The sequence below is a fragment of the Camarhynchus parvulus genome, chromosome 17 (assembly GCF_901933205.1).
Source record: "Camarhynchus parvulus chromosome 17, STF_HiC, whole genome shotgun sequence".
Classification (NCBI taxonomy): Eukaryota; Metazoa; Chordata; class Aves; order Passeriformes; family Thraupidae; genus Camarhynchus; species Camarhynchus parvulus.
The window spans coordinates 9,974,739-9,988,870 of NC_044587.1; the positions used below are offsets into that span (position 1 = coordinate 9,974,739).

The window sequence follows — 14,132 nt, forward strand, 5'->3', positions numbered from 1 at the left end:
GCCCAAACACAAGGTTTCCTCACAGCTCAGAGGCACCCGTGCCTTGTTTTGACCACAGAACCTGGATTGTCACAAAACACTGTTAACTGTGTACAAGTACATTGTGTGTGTTTTTTAGTTTGAGAACTATTTCCTCTCATGAGGTTTGTTTTTCACAGCTGGGAAAGCATCATGTGCCTTTTTGGTCTGTGACTTTCACATGTGTGATTAAAAACAAATGTAAGAAGTGCAGTCTGCCAGAATTCTGCAACTCCTCCTTCTTCAGGATAAAAATGAAAGTCTTTAAATCACAGCATTATTAAAACAGTTTAGATTATGAAGCAGAGCATGAATGGTTTGCAAGAAATAAAACACACACACACACATAGTAAAATGGGATCAACCCTCTAAAGTTTGAAAGTATAAAACTCACAGCAGGAAAGGCCCTTTCAAAGTAAAAGCATCTAAAGGCATGGTCCCAATGCTATTAAATTAGGTACAGCTGCTTTCAGCTTCTGGAAACACTCATAGGGAAATAAGTCCAAAAATAAGAGCAAAACACATTGTACCGGAAGGCTGGTTCTGTTGTCCCCTTCATCCATGTCTGGAGGAGCAGCAGGAGCAAAAACAAAAGCAAAGAGAAGACTGAGTTAAGAGATGACCGCAGCTTCCGATGCAAACTCTTGAACAACACAAGAGGAACAACTTTTTAACTTTATCCTCCCTTTGTGCTGAGCAATAAAACGCAGCAGTGAAGCGCTGGGGGACGGGACTCTCCCGAAGAACCTTCACAGCCACGTGAATTCAGGCAGGAGCTCCCGGGGAGCCGCTCCACACGGAGAGGGCTGTGGGAGAGCTCCGTGCCCGGCGGCACAGCCGGAGCCAGCCCCGCTCCTACGGACAGCAAACACCGGAGCGGCCCCGCGGGACGGGACAGACCCGGGACAGCTCGGGGACAGCCCCGACCCTGCCCGGGGACAGACCGGGGACAGCACCGACCCTGCCCGGGGACAGACCGGGGACAGCACCGACCCTGCCCGGGGACAGCCCTGACCCTGCCCGGGCAGGGACCGGCACCGACCGCGGGTCACCCTCATGGGCACCCCCGGCCGGACCCAGCTCGCTCTCCCGGCCACCCTCGGGTGACTCTCCTGGCCGTACCCGGCTCGCTCTCCCAGCCAGCCCCGGGTGCTGTCCCGGCCCGGTTCCGCCAGGCCAGAGCTCGGGACACGGGCTCCGAACAAGACAACAACAACAACTCCTCCCGCCGGGCCTGGGGCACCGGCACCGCCGGGGGCACCGCGCGGCTGCACCAGCCCGCCAGGCCCGCGTCCCGCCGCCACGCTCCGGCGATCCCCGGCCCCCTCTCACCTGCTCCTTCCCCCGCCATCATGCCGGTGCCGGTGGCGGTGCCGGTGGCGGTGCCAGCCCCGGCCGGTCCCGGTCTCTGTGCCTGTTCCCGGCGCTCGCGGTCCCCGGGCCGGGGGCGAAGGGCGCCGAGCGCAGACCCCGCCCGCGGCCACCAGGGGGCGCGGCCGCGCCAGGCCCCGCCCAGCCGCTCGCTGCTGATTGGCGGGAAAAACCCCCCTGGAGCCGTTCGGCGCGCGTGCCGCCCTCGGGCAGCATCGGCGCTGCGGATTGGCTGGCGCGGCCCAGCCAATGGGAGCGGGCGGTGTTGGGGCGTGCGGAGGCGGGAGCGCCGCGGGGCCGTTCTGGGTCGTGAGGGGAACCCGGCCCCGGCGCGGTTCGCGGAGGTCCCGGTGCTCGCAGGGACCGGCTCCGCCTCTGCTGGGCCTCGCCGGTGCTGTCCTGGACTCGCTAATTACGCAGGGACCGGTCCGGTCTCTCTGAGCTCCCGGCTGCCCTCAGGGACCGACCCGGCTCGCTGAGCCGCCGGTGCCCGCAGGGCCCGGCTCCGGCCCCGCTGGCCCCCCGGTGCCCGGCATGGGGCTGCTGACCCAGCTGGTCCGCGGGCTGGTGCGCGGCGCTGACCGCGTGTCGCCGTTCACCAGCAAGCGCGGCCCGCGGAGCCACAACAAGGGCCGCGGCGCCAAGAAGCTGGGCGTGCTCACCCGCAACAAGAAATTCCTCCTCGTCAAGGAGATGGTGCCCGAGTTCGTCGTGCCCGACCTGACGGGCTTCAAGCTGCGGCCCTACGTGTCGTACCGCGCCCCCGAGGGCTCCGAGCCGCCCATGACGGCCAAGCAGCTCTTCGACCAGCTGGTGGCTCCGCGCATCGAGAAGGACGTGAAGGACGGCACATTCGACCCCAACAACCTGGAGAAGTACGGCTTCGAGCCCACGCAGGAGGGCAAGCTCTTCCAGCTCTTCCCCAAGAACTACGTGCGGTAGGGAGCGGGTGATACCGCCGGCCAGCGCGGGACAGGCTCCGTCACTGAACATTAAAGCAAATCCTTCTGCCTTGTTCTTCTGTAATATCTGATTTAAATCCTGGGGAAATCTGCGGTTGGACTGGTGATCCTCTGGGAGACAGTTGTGCCTGTGAGCAGAGCCCTCTCTGGCGTTCTGAGGATGAGAAGTCGTGGCGTTTCTAAATAAAAAGCACTGCAAAGTTTAAGAATTAAACTTTAAAAATTAAATTAAGACTGAAACGTTCATTTTGGGAGAAAGGAAGAAAGATCAGTGGATGGTCTGTGAGCAGTTAGTCTGTAATAAGGGCTGCCAGATGAGTTCTTACAGTGGTGGCGGGGGGTAAAACTCCCCGTTTTCGGGGCTGGGCAGGGCTGTGATGGAGTGGGGGTGCTGCAGCCCCAGGCACAGAAGGATGAGCTGTGCTCAGGGAGCAGCCACAGCGGGGATGGAGAAGGCACAGCTTTTCTAACTGAACTCTGCATTTTTCCCCTCCTGTGAAGCTGATCAGAACAAGGCACACACAAGTGGCCGTTACTGCCTCGCTGCTCTTGGCAGCCGTGGCCCTTCAGCCCTTCCCTTGGGAGCCCTGCTGCCCAGCCAGGGCACTTGGCAGGTGCCTGGAGGGGGATGCAGGGATGCAGAGCAGGAGATGCTGTGTCCTTTGCTGCCATTTCCAGCTTGCTCTTCACCACATCATCTGCCTCACACCCCATGTGAAGGCAGATCACAGCTGGCTCACCTCACTGCTCTGAGCAAAGCAAGGCCTGGCCTAAAGCCTGAACCAGGCTGGTCCCAGTGGGTGTCACCGCTGCAGCCTCGCTGCCCTGGGGCTGTTCCTGCTCTCTCACAGGGCAATAAAAGCCATTACAACCTTTAAAACAGATACAGGGACACACCCTCGGCTTTCCCAGGAAACTGGCTTGTCCACTCTGCCTCCCAAAGAATATTCACTCCTGGAGCTCGAGCTGTCCCAGGCCAGGGCAGAAGGTCCTCACAAGGACTGTCAACTCTTTCTTTTTTTTTCTGTTTTTTAAACTCAAAACAACCAAAAAAAGATAAATCACTTATATTGGTTTTATTTTAGAAACATCCAAAAATAGCATGTTTGTTTTTTCTTTAGCAAAAGCTCTTGTTTTCATTACTAATATGAATCTTCATGTAACAGTGCTCCAGAATGTTTGCTAAAATACACATTCACCCCTAAGAAGGGGGTTACAAAGCAGCAAAGTTCTCATCTGCTGCACCTCATTTAGTTGAAGCACTGTTACACAGAGACCTGTTGCTGGTGTTTCTTTCCCTCCACACAACTCATTCTTTAGGACCCTCAAAGACAAACCATCCAAGCTAAAAGTTACTGATCTAGTTTAAGCTGGTTTTTTGTTTCTAGGAGTAGAGAAATGTTCCAGAAAGGGTGTTTTGCTGATATTTCACAGTGAAAAAAAGAGAGCTAATGGAGCAACCATGAGAAATCCTGCAGCCATTCCTGGAGGTAGTTAGGGCAATGCTGTTAAGATTTTGGTTTCTGTACTTATTTTAAATTTAACAAGATGTCAAGAAACACCACTTATACTTTTTGGAGGTTTTGATCTTAAAGCTGTTCACCTTTTAAAAACTGAGCTTGACTTTGGACCTAAAGGTGGCTCTGTGGAGAGCAGAAAGAATGAGCTGAATATGGAGAGGCCATGGGGGTGGTTGAGTGGCACTAAAACGTGGTGGGGTCACTACAGGATTTATCTGAACCAGGGTGTGCTCAGCTGGGAATGATGAGGGAATCTGCAGTCAGGTGATGAGTGATGGAAAATGATGGAGAAGCACCAGGACCCTCACAAGGAGGATCCCACAGCACTTCCCATCACACAGACAGTCTGCACGTCCTTCTGAACCACAACTTCTCTCTGTTAAACATCACTGTGAGCACACTGCACTGCATCTGGCCTGGCTGAGCTCTCTTCCCATCACACAGCCAAGCCTCTGCTCAGGGGCTTTTCTGAGACATTCAGGAAACCTTCTGATCACTTACTGGTCTGCACAGCAGCACAACCAAGTCTGGTTTGTGAGGGAGGGAGGAGAAGGGGCCTGACAGATGCATTGGGAAATGCAAACCAGCCTTGAAAGGAGTCAGATCTGAGGTACAAAGCAGCAGCCTGTGAGAGGAATTGGGACATTAAGGGAAAAACTAAATAAACCAGTCTGCCCATAACCACAACCTCTAAGCAAAGGCTTCCCTCTGTGCTGAAAATAAAACATCAGGAATCCCATCAGTGCTGGCCTTGGAGGACTCCCAAGCTCAGCAGTAAGATGGAAAAGCCCAGCAGAAGTCAGGGCATTAAGTTCAGCTGTCACTCTCAGTTCAGTTTTCCTCCCTCTTCCATTGGGACTGGTCAATGCAGACTTTCAGCTGTTCCTTTGGATGGAGATCTAGGACTTGGCACATCTGGAGGGGTCACCAGGCTCATCTCCCACTTCCAGACATGGAGGATGTTGTCATAGAAAGAACAAGTGGCCACAATGCTCATTTCTTTGGGGCTGTCTGGAGACCTGGCTGAGTCACTGCCTCTGTCCAGGCCCATTCCATTGGCTCTCCTGGCTCCTGAGTCAGAGCCACTGGCTGACCCCGGATCTGCCCCTTGGGCAGGCAAATCTAAACCTCCCTTTAAACCAGAGCCCCTGAGCAGTCCAGCATCCCCAGCCAGCTTTGGCCCTGCCCCTGCTGTGAGTGCCACAGTAGGGCTTTCACTCTCCTCATCCAGGATTACATCAAAAGTAGCTGTAGGAGACTCATAAATTATCTTCAGGTTCTGGACCTGCAAATTCAGCCTCTCATCTCCTTGCCCCGATGCTCCCACGAGCTCCTCCTGAGGCTGGCACACAGCAGCAAGGTCCTGGCTGGCAGGCAAGGAATCCCTTGGACACAGCCTTGACCAGTCAGCCCCATAGGCCAAGGAATTGTGCAGGACATAGGATGACAGGATGATACATTCCTCTGTGTTTTCCGCTTGGAAAAAAAAAAAAAAGAAATGCAATTACTTAGAAGTCAAGTTGTGGGTTGTGGCAGAGTGCTCAGCAGCAGCCATTCCAGCACTGACTGTGTCTCATGGGAAGAGTTCTCTGGTTATTCCCTTCTTCACCACTGAGTGAAGCATTCCAGGAGGAATGAGGTACTGAACATTTTTCAGCCATCTCTCAATGGCCTTGATTCCTCCTGGGTCAGTAGCAGAGGAGAAGAAGGTTTAACATGCATGAGATTAAAGAGCATCACTATTCAAAGTTCCTACAAAGGCTCAAGATGGACAAGACCTATAAGCTGTTGATCTGCCCAAGGTCTGGAGATCCCAGGAACCCAACCATCCTCTGTCAGACTGCATTTGTAATGTGAATGCAAAGTGCTTTTCCACCATGGAAGTACCTCATCATTCACATGAAGGGCTTATTGATGTTATTCTGGATTAACCAGGCTGCAGAGCACTTCCTTCCTGAGGCAATAACTGATTCCCCAGCAGGTCAGTGACTCCTGCTAACAGGAAAGCACCACCTGACAGTCAGAAGCACCTCTCTGAACCAGCACAATGCACACAAACCCAGAGTGGCTCTGCCCTCACACCAAACACAAAGGCTTTCCTCCATGAAAAAAAGCTTTGAGAGATTTACACACAGACAGTGACAGGGCCTTGGCACAACCAAGCAGGCCAAGAGAGTGCCCAGATGTGGAAAAGCTGGAAGTTCCCTCAAACTGGAACAGAACCTATGGCTATTAACACCATCTCAGTCCTTCCAGCAAGAGCTGGAGCTCCCCATGAACCTGGGGGCAGCAAAGGAGCGCAGCAGAGCAGCCCTGCAGCACCTCTGCTCCCCAGACACTCACCCAGGCTCCCACGGCAGTCCAGGATCTTGAAGCCACTCTGCATGCAGGCTGCCAAGAGCACGAAGTCACACGTGGGGTGCCACTTCAGCCTCCACACCCCACCTTCCACGTGGGTGTCAGCCAGAGGCTGCCTCATGTTCCTGGTGTCCCACAGCAGCACGTGCTCATCGTAGCTGGGGACACAACACCAACAGGCAGAAAAGCACAGTCAGGGCACAGAACAAGGGTAGGAAAGGCCACGTGCTCTGCACCACATGGAATTTCTGCAGAGGCAGCAGCACGCTCAGGTAACAGAGGAGGTTGGGCACAGCAGGGGAGAACAGCTGGAAGGGACTCACCTGCCTGTGGCCAGGAGATTCTCCCGGTGGGGACTGCACTGAATGCTGCACACACCCATGGAATGTCTGCAGGGGGAAGAGACAGCATTTTGAGAAGGGCTTCTTCCTTGAATTTAAAGGATTTTCAGTCCACATTATTTCATCAAGGTGTCTCAGGAGAGATAAGCTCAAAATTTCAGTCCAGTGACCTACCCAAGCAGAGTTTGATCTACACAACTCAACAGCCCTCCCAGGGACAAAACTTCTACTCACACTATCTCTTCAGCACAAGTATTTTCTAGTAATATTTACCCCATAAACTGCTGCTCAAAGACCCTAAAAATTCCAGCAGAACACCTCCATTCCCAGGAGACTTTACTCCCAAAATTAGTATTGCGATAGCCATAGTCCCCAGTGTAATTTAAGTTTACATACAGAATTCCACTGGAGAGCCATGTATATTGTTTAAACAATTTTTTAAAATAAGATAGAAAAGAGATCACTTCAAATAAATAAACAGGGGAGAAAAAAATATTTTCTAAAAACCATTCCATAATAATATATCCAAATTTAACACAAACAAAAATTGCTAAAATAAAAGTGTAAATCAGGATCATCCTTTTTTAGAAAGAAACTATCACCTTCTTCACACGTGGAAGTCAGCACTAGGTTTATTGTGTTAAAGGCCATAGGGAAGAAAGTTTCGACCTGAAGTTGTTCTGATGAAAAAAACCCTAAGAGATGCCTCCATTTCCCAAGGGAGGCAGAACCAGGAGCCACTATCACTGCACACGTCTGAATTCAGTGGCTTGGGCAGGGGCAGAGCAGCAGCGAGGGTTCCCACCCCACTGCTGGAGGGCGTGGACAGGTCTCACTCACCTCCTGCTGGTGAAGACTGGAGCCTCTGGACTGCACCTGGTGTCCCAGCCCTTGAACAGGCTGTCATCCCCTCCTGCCCAGGGACAAAACACTGTGACCCTCAGCACCAGCCCCGAGCATGGGGCAAAGCAGTGCCAGGAGTCTGCAGCTCCTCCCGAGGGGCAGCTCCCACCTCTGCTCTGGGACAGGGACAGGAGCCAGGGCACGGCTGGGGCTGGGCCAGGGCAGCTCAGGCTGAGCTCAGGGCAAGGTTCTTCCCCCAGAGGGTGCTGGCACTGCCCAGGCTGCCCAGGGAATGGGCACGGCCCCGAGGCTGCCAGAGCTCCAGGAGCCTTTGGACAGCGCTGCCAGGGATGGACAGGGTGGGGTTGTGGGGGGGCTGGGTTGGATTGATGATCCTGGTGGTCCCTTCCCGCTCAGGGCAGTCTGTGACACAGAGCTGATGCTTTCCAGCTCTGGGATCTCACAGAATTTAACAGACACGCCAAAAATCACATTAGGCTCCCAATACTCATCACCACAGAAAACACAAACAGTATCAATATGGTGGTACCCTCCTTTCTGGTAAGAAAAAGAATTAGAAGTCATAAAGACTGGACTCAAAGAGCTGTCTGGCTCTCAGCATACTGCAGGAGAATATAATCTTTTTTGCCAATAGTCACCCAAAATACAATTTTCAGGGTACAGCTTCTCCTAATTAACTCCAACCCTTTTCCACGATGAAGAAATGAAGCCTTTCACCCCTAATCAGAGGAGCCAGCTCTTTCAAGAGGTGATACAAGCATCTCACCCAACCCTGAAAAGTAAAAACCCAAGGAACACATCCCCAAACAAGGGCCACCCTCCCCACCAGCCCCTAAGGAGATTCCCAGCCCATACAGACCTGAATACACAATATCAATGTCCCAGTAATTAAAAGCAGCAATCCAGGCCTCAAATTTGTGAGCTTCCCACTGGTTCAGGACATGCACAGAAGGAGCAGATTCATCTATGGAGAAAAGATTCAGCTTCCCCTCTGAATCACTGCTGATCACTCTTAAAGGACATCCACTACAGCAGGGTACACAAAAAACATTGGGAATTACTGCGACAGTCAAATATTTCAATTCAAATAAACACTGGTAGAGACTGGCAGCATGGTGGCAAGAATGGCACATTCATACAATTCTTTTCAGCTTCATCTTAAAATCACCTGCCCCAGTGACTGCCACTCCCTGCTCTCACAGGAGCAACCACTCACACCCATGTCAGGGAAGGAACCACTGCTGGCTCTCATCTTTCTCAGAGATGCAAAACTTGACTTCTTACATGCTTCACATTACATCAAATAACCAAATTCCATGAGAAGAGGGTTCTTTTTTTTTTTCTCCAAGTCAGACTGACAATGCCCTTTCAGAGCCTCTTCTCTCTTCTGGAGTACAAAGAGACGTTTTATTTCCTTGCTATCACTGAAACCCAAAGCACTGGCTGATCCTGACCTTTTCTGCTCTCTTCCTGTGCCACAGTACAGTTACAGTTTCTAGACACAATGACCTTGGAGCACTGGCAAATGTTTTGCAATTCCCAGGACACAGATTTTCTGGCATTCCCTGACATGAACTAGGTCCCTTCTGTTTCGTTACCTGCAACTGCAGGCACTGCTTTGGTGGCCTGGGGCTTCTTTCCAGTTCTGTATCAAATGATTCAACCACACTCCCAAAATTTGAATCTCCCAAATTCCCACATAAGAGATACAGGGGATTCACATCCCTTCCTGCAGAGATGTGAAAAATGTACATTTGGCTTCTAGGAGAAGTTACTGGTCTCTCAATGGACAACAATGACAGGTTTAAAGGGGCATTTCATCATGGCAGCAATCATTTATCATGAAGGACAGAGACAAAAAAAAAAGGAGGAATGTAAGAAGGAAGCCTAACTGGCAATTCTACTTATTCATTAACACATTAGCACATACAGAAATGGGTTTAATTAGCAAATTTGCCCTACAGCATTAAGCAATGACTGCCTGATCCCCCTGGTTTCCAGCCTCACACCAAAGGCACCACTCTTCATCTGCACCTACAGAACACATTAACCCCCCCCTTCAAGGTACAGCTAATTCAGATTATTTCACACAGCAATGTCGTTTCTGAAATCTCATGTATGAGCAGTTGAGAGAAGAAGGAGCCACTTCCAAACCAATTCTCTCCTGTTTCTCACTAACCCATGATTAAACTTCCTACATGTGCTATTATTAGCAGTTCTTAAAGAGAATTTCACACTAAAATTTCAGCTGTTCTAAGAGCAGAGTTACCAGCAGCTCCATTTGCATCCTGTTCTGGTCTTTCCTTTTAACAAAGGCAGCAGAAAACACATCCCTGGCTCACCTGCTGCCATTCCCCCATTTGTTGTTGGTTTAGTCTCTGCTCCTGTTCCAGTGGCCAGTGTTTGTGTTCTTGTTACCTTTGCTCTGGAAATGGCTACTTCTAGAGCAGGGCCAGGGAGCCAGCTGGGATCAAGAAAGTCAAAAACCACTGAAGACTGCTTCATCCAAGCCCTCAACTTCTCCTGAAAGTTGTCCCACACACCCTGGCTCCAGCCCCAGCCTCCATCTCCCATCCTCACCACTGCTCTCGTCCAGTGGACCAGTCCAAGGACAAGGCCAGGCGCTGTGCCCCGAGATCCACCCTGAAGCGTGGCTCCAGCATGCAGCTGTTCTTCTACTGGAAACAAAAGGACTGCATTAAGACTGGGAAGACAGCAGGCACATAATGACAGGTGCACTGCTTCCCAAAGCAGGTTTTCCACAGACTGAGGAGCAAATGAGGGTCCCATACTAAAGAAGCAATGAAATGTCCCACAGCACTGTACAATCATCCAGTGCTGGCTGAGGGGCAAATGTGCACACATAGGATCTCACCCTTCTGCTGCTCATCTCCCACCAAACCTCCCTTAAACTCTGCTGCTTCTCAGGGAGCGATGAAGTGCAGAAGTGGTGACCTGACTGCTGAATTCCCTTACAGACTGGCCTCTGTTTTCTTTGCTCTGTGAGAATGGCTCTGATCACCCTCTTCTCTCACCATCAAGAGAAATCCCACTCCAAAAATCCTCCCTGCTTTTACCAGCTTTGCACTTTCTGATGTATTCCCAGTCAGGCCACCCTTGTTTCCAGGGTTTGCTTCTTCCCTCCTCCTGCCTCTTCTCCCCAACTCTGCAGATGGGTAGAGCCCAGCCCAACTCTCTGGCACCATGAACAGGTTCATAGAATTTATGACAAACATTATCAGAGGACAAAAGAAGTATTTAAAAAGCTAAGCATGCTGAGGAAGCCATGGAAACAAGCTTTCCTGAAAGCCTATACACACTACCAGTAAATGCAGAGATGTATCAAACATGGCTTAAAACCAGCTTCAGCAGCAGCAGGCACTGCATCCACCCACCTCACTTCCAGTCAGGTGGCAAAATTCCACAGCACCTGTGGAGTTTGCGATGCCAACCATGGGATGTTCTGCAACAGGAATGTGGCACCTGAAAGATCAAGTTAAACAAATCTCCAATGTTCATCTTTCCTTGTATTTTAGGAAGAGAGCAAAACCATAACTTTCATTCCAACATGCACAAGGAGAAGGTATGTGACTAAAAAAATCTCACACTAAGAAAATCTAAGGCTCTTCAAGTTCCCACACACCTGCAAGGAGGGGATTCTGTACAAGGGAGATCTATTATATGTAGATACTATATAAATAAATGAAGTACAAAGTCATGATCAGTCCAGTGAGCAGAAGGTATAAAACAGAAACAAGGCAGTCTTTGCTCATTGGAACAAACTGGAAAGTATTTCCCCCCAAGAAGTCAGGAACTGTTCCATTAGTAACTACTGCTGTTGCTGCCATGCCAAAAAAGGATGCCGGGAGGAGCAGATCGTGCTGCTGCGGCACCGAGCCTGGCCGGGCCGCAGTTACCATTTGATGTCCAGGATGGCGGCCGTGTCGATGCGCTGGATCTCGGTCAGAGGGATGTAGGGCTGCTCCTCGTTGTAGTGGTACAGGTAGAGCCGCCCCGTCCGGTCACAGGCCCCACTGCTCCCCCGGGAATCGCTCTGTGGCAAACACGGGAAAGAACAGGGCAAGCTCAGCCGCGCTTCTGCCTCCGCACCCGGGATCCCGCTAGGAGCAGGGCAGGACTGAGGCTCGAAGTTGTTCAGTCCCAGCCTCGAGGGATGAAAGGGAGAGAAGGGATGAAGGGAGACAGCCACGCTCACCGGAGGGGCCCCTCTGCCCCCCTCGAGCCGCCCCAGCCGGGACAAGGCACGGCCCCGCCGCGGGGACCGGCAGCACCGGGCTGGGGATGCGGCTCCCCAGAGCGGGGCCAGGCGGGGATGGAGGCTCGCCCTGCTGCGGTGTCGGCCAGGGATGGAGCCGGGGCTGGCCCCGGAGCGGTACCGGGCAGAGACGGGGATGGGACGTGGACTCGCCCCGGAGAGGTGCCGGCCGGGGCCGGGCTCACCTGGTCGGGCGGGCGCAGGTGGTAGGTGCCGCAGGCCAGGATGCTGTGCCAGCCCTCCACCGGGCACCACTCCACCGCGTCCGCGCTGAACTCCGTGTCCACCACCTGCAGCGTGCGCGTCCAGCACGGCGCGGCCATCGCGGCCGGGCCCTGCTGCGCCGCCGGGGCGGCTCCCGGGAGGCTCCGGGGAGGCGGGGCCTCCCCCGTCTGCTTCCCGGTCAGGGCGGGCCCGGGGCGGAGCTGCCCCCGCGGAGCCGCCTCTTCCCCCGGCCGGGCTGGCCGCGCTCTCGGGGCTCTCCTGGCCTGTCCGAACTCCCGCCCGATGCGTCCTTGCCGAGGGAAGGGGCTGCGGCTCCAGCGCCCCCGCGCTGAGGGATCCCTGCCCTGAACCCGGCAGCCGCTCACGAGGGAAATCCGGGCTCAGCCTTTCCTCGCCATCGCCCCAGCGCCGCCCTTAGCGCCCTTCCCCAGCCCGGCCCTTCCCGAGCACACCCGGGCTGGTACCGCTGTTCTGGGCCTCGGAGCACTCCTGGGCCCTGTCCTGAGCCTTTCCCTCTCCCCTCAGTCCTTTCCCTCTCCCCTCGGTCCTTTCCCCGTCTCAGGGCGGGTCCCGCACCTCGGGATGCGCCCGCAGCCATTCCCGCCGCGGTGGCGCTCCCTGCGCTGCCCTGGAGCCTGCGCTGCCGCTGTTCCCTGGCGGAAACCCTGCAGACCCAAAGGTCTCCTTGCTGAGTGAAATCAGCCCAGGCCGGGCCGTTTGCTGTTTTCCCATAACCAACCCTACATTTATTGACACTGAATTTCATCTCCCGCTCTCTCATAACATCCTTCTGCAGTTCACTCAGCCTTTATTATATTATCCTTCCACTGAATAACGTCATCAGTGGATGTTGTCAGTTTCATTATACATTACCTTTTTTCTATTTTTTTAATATATTGAATATCCAGCTGTTTACTTCCCACGACCATAAAAACCCTCCCTTCTACTCTTCCTTTCCTGTCTTTTAAACAGGTGTCTATGTGACATTTCCCTTTTTGACCAGCAGCTTTTCTTCCTTAAGTGCAAACTCATCATTAAATGCAGTTCAAACTGTCCCAACCAAATCCCCTTTTCCCTGGTTGTTGATGCCTGGAATTGAAGCAATCCCAGTAAAGTTTTGAAGCTGATTTCCCTGTACAGAACCCCCACTGACTCCTCCTCGGTATTCAGCCATTGGTGCTGCATCGCAGCATCCATGCATTCACAAAGTGCAGGTAGCTGTAGTTTGAAATTCCTTCCAGAAGCTGCTGTGCCATTTGCTGTGACATTGTACCAATTGAGAGAGGTCACCATCCCAGCTGGGAGCTCAGCTTGTTCATCCCTGAGCTCCCTCGGAGCCGTAGGTGGCACCGTCTGGTCCTGGCAACTTGTTGCTGCTCATCTCAGCTGAACTTTCATCTCTCCTGAAAGCACTTCTGCTCTGAGCAGATTCCCTGTGGAGCTCTCCATATGGAAGCATTCCTGTGTGAACTCCACCAGCCCTTTCACAGGGAACACATATGCAAACAAGTCACTGGATTTTCTTCTGCTGAGCCTTTCATCTTCAGGTCAGCCCTTCCCTTTGCTGTGCATCAGTCTCTGCTGACTCCAGCAGTCCCCCTGCTCCCGATTTTTTCAAAACTACTCATGCAAGTTTTATTACTTGAACATTCTTCGTATGTCATTTTTTTTGCATTATTTTGCTGGGTTGGTTTGTTTCTTTGCTTGTTCTACATTTCACCTGCCAAATGTTATTCTTTCCATCTCCTACATTTGGACACAAGTTCAGATTACCAAGGATTTCTTCTTACTATGAGTATCCCACATGCTCCTGTTTAATCACACCAGCCTCCTTTTGCTCTCAGTGCTGTTTTGCTGGGTGGTGAAGCTTTGCTCCTGGCTCCTGTGGTGTCTTACAACATCTCCATGCCTCCCATAAGCATTTCAGACTTTTAGCTGCTCCTTTTACCACAAATTTCATTTAAAATTAAGTCCCAAAGGAAAACTAAGGCCATACCCAGATGGAGTTTTCAATGTGCAAGTATCAGAACACCAAGCCCTGCAATCCACTGTATTTCATATTTGGTGTTCCTTAAGCCAGCCAGGATTTCCAGTTGTGTTTTCTGCATGTTGGGATTGGTGATATCATCCTGCTTGGATAAGAAGGAGCACTGGAAGGTGCCTGTACCAACATCTCAGTGTTTACAGGGGGTGTGCA

At 52.5% G+C, this 14,132-nt stretch overlaps 3 protein-coding genes across 3 annotated transcripts in view; 1 reads left to right on the forward strand and 2 right to left on the reverse strand.

Annotated features, from left to right (window-relative positions):
* Nucleotides 1-1,389, reverse strand: part of PNPLA7 (patatin like phospholipase domain containing 7) — a 134,812-nt gene extending 133,423 nt beyond the window's left edge. The window contains 2 exon segments of the mRNA XM_030961550.1: nt 549-583; nt 1,351-1,389. Of these exon segments, the coding sequence (XP_030817410.1) occupies nt 549-583; nt 1,351-1,372 (57 nt within the window). The 5' untranslated portion in view covers nt 1,373-1,389.
* Nucleotides 1,390-1,650: 261 nt separating this feature from the next.
* On the forward strand, nt 1,651-2,583 carry MRPL41 (mitochondrial ribosomal protein L41). Its single transcript, XM_030961626.1, has one exon. It carries the CDS (start codon nt 1,924-1,926, stop codon nt 2,329-2,331), a length of 408 nt encoding a protein of 135 aa, XP_030817486.1. The 5' UTR covers nt 1,651-1,923; the 3' UTR covers nt 2,332-2,583.
* An 829-nt stretch (nt 2,584-3,412) lies between these two features.
* On the reverse strand, nt 3,413-12,087 carry DPH7 (diphthamide biosynthesis 7). Its single transcript, XM_030961625.1, has 9 exons — nt 11,896-12,087; nt 11,352-11,488; nt 10,830-10,917; nt 10,015-10,109; nt 8,294-8,460; nt 7,411-7,483; nt 6,553-6,618; nt 6,215-6,387; nt 3,413-5,347 (listed from the first exon to the last, which is right to left on the reverse strand). The coding sequence occupies exons 1-9, from the start codon at nt 12,031-12,033 to the stop codon at nt 4,734-4,736; spliced, it is 1,551 nt and encodes a 516-aa protein (XP_030817485.1). The 5' UTR covers nt 12,034-12,087; the 3' UTR covers nt 3,413-4,733.
* Nucleotides 12,088-14,132: the final 2,045 nt, after the last annotated feature.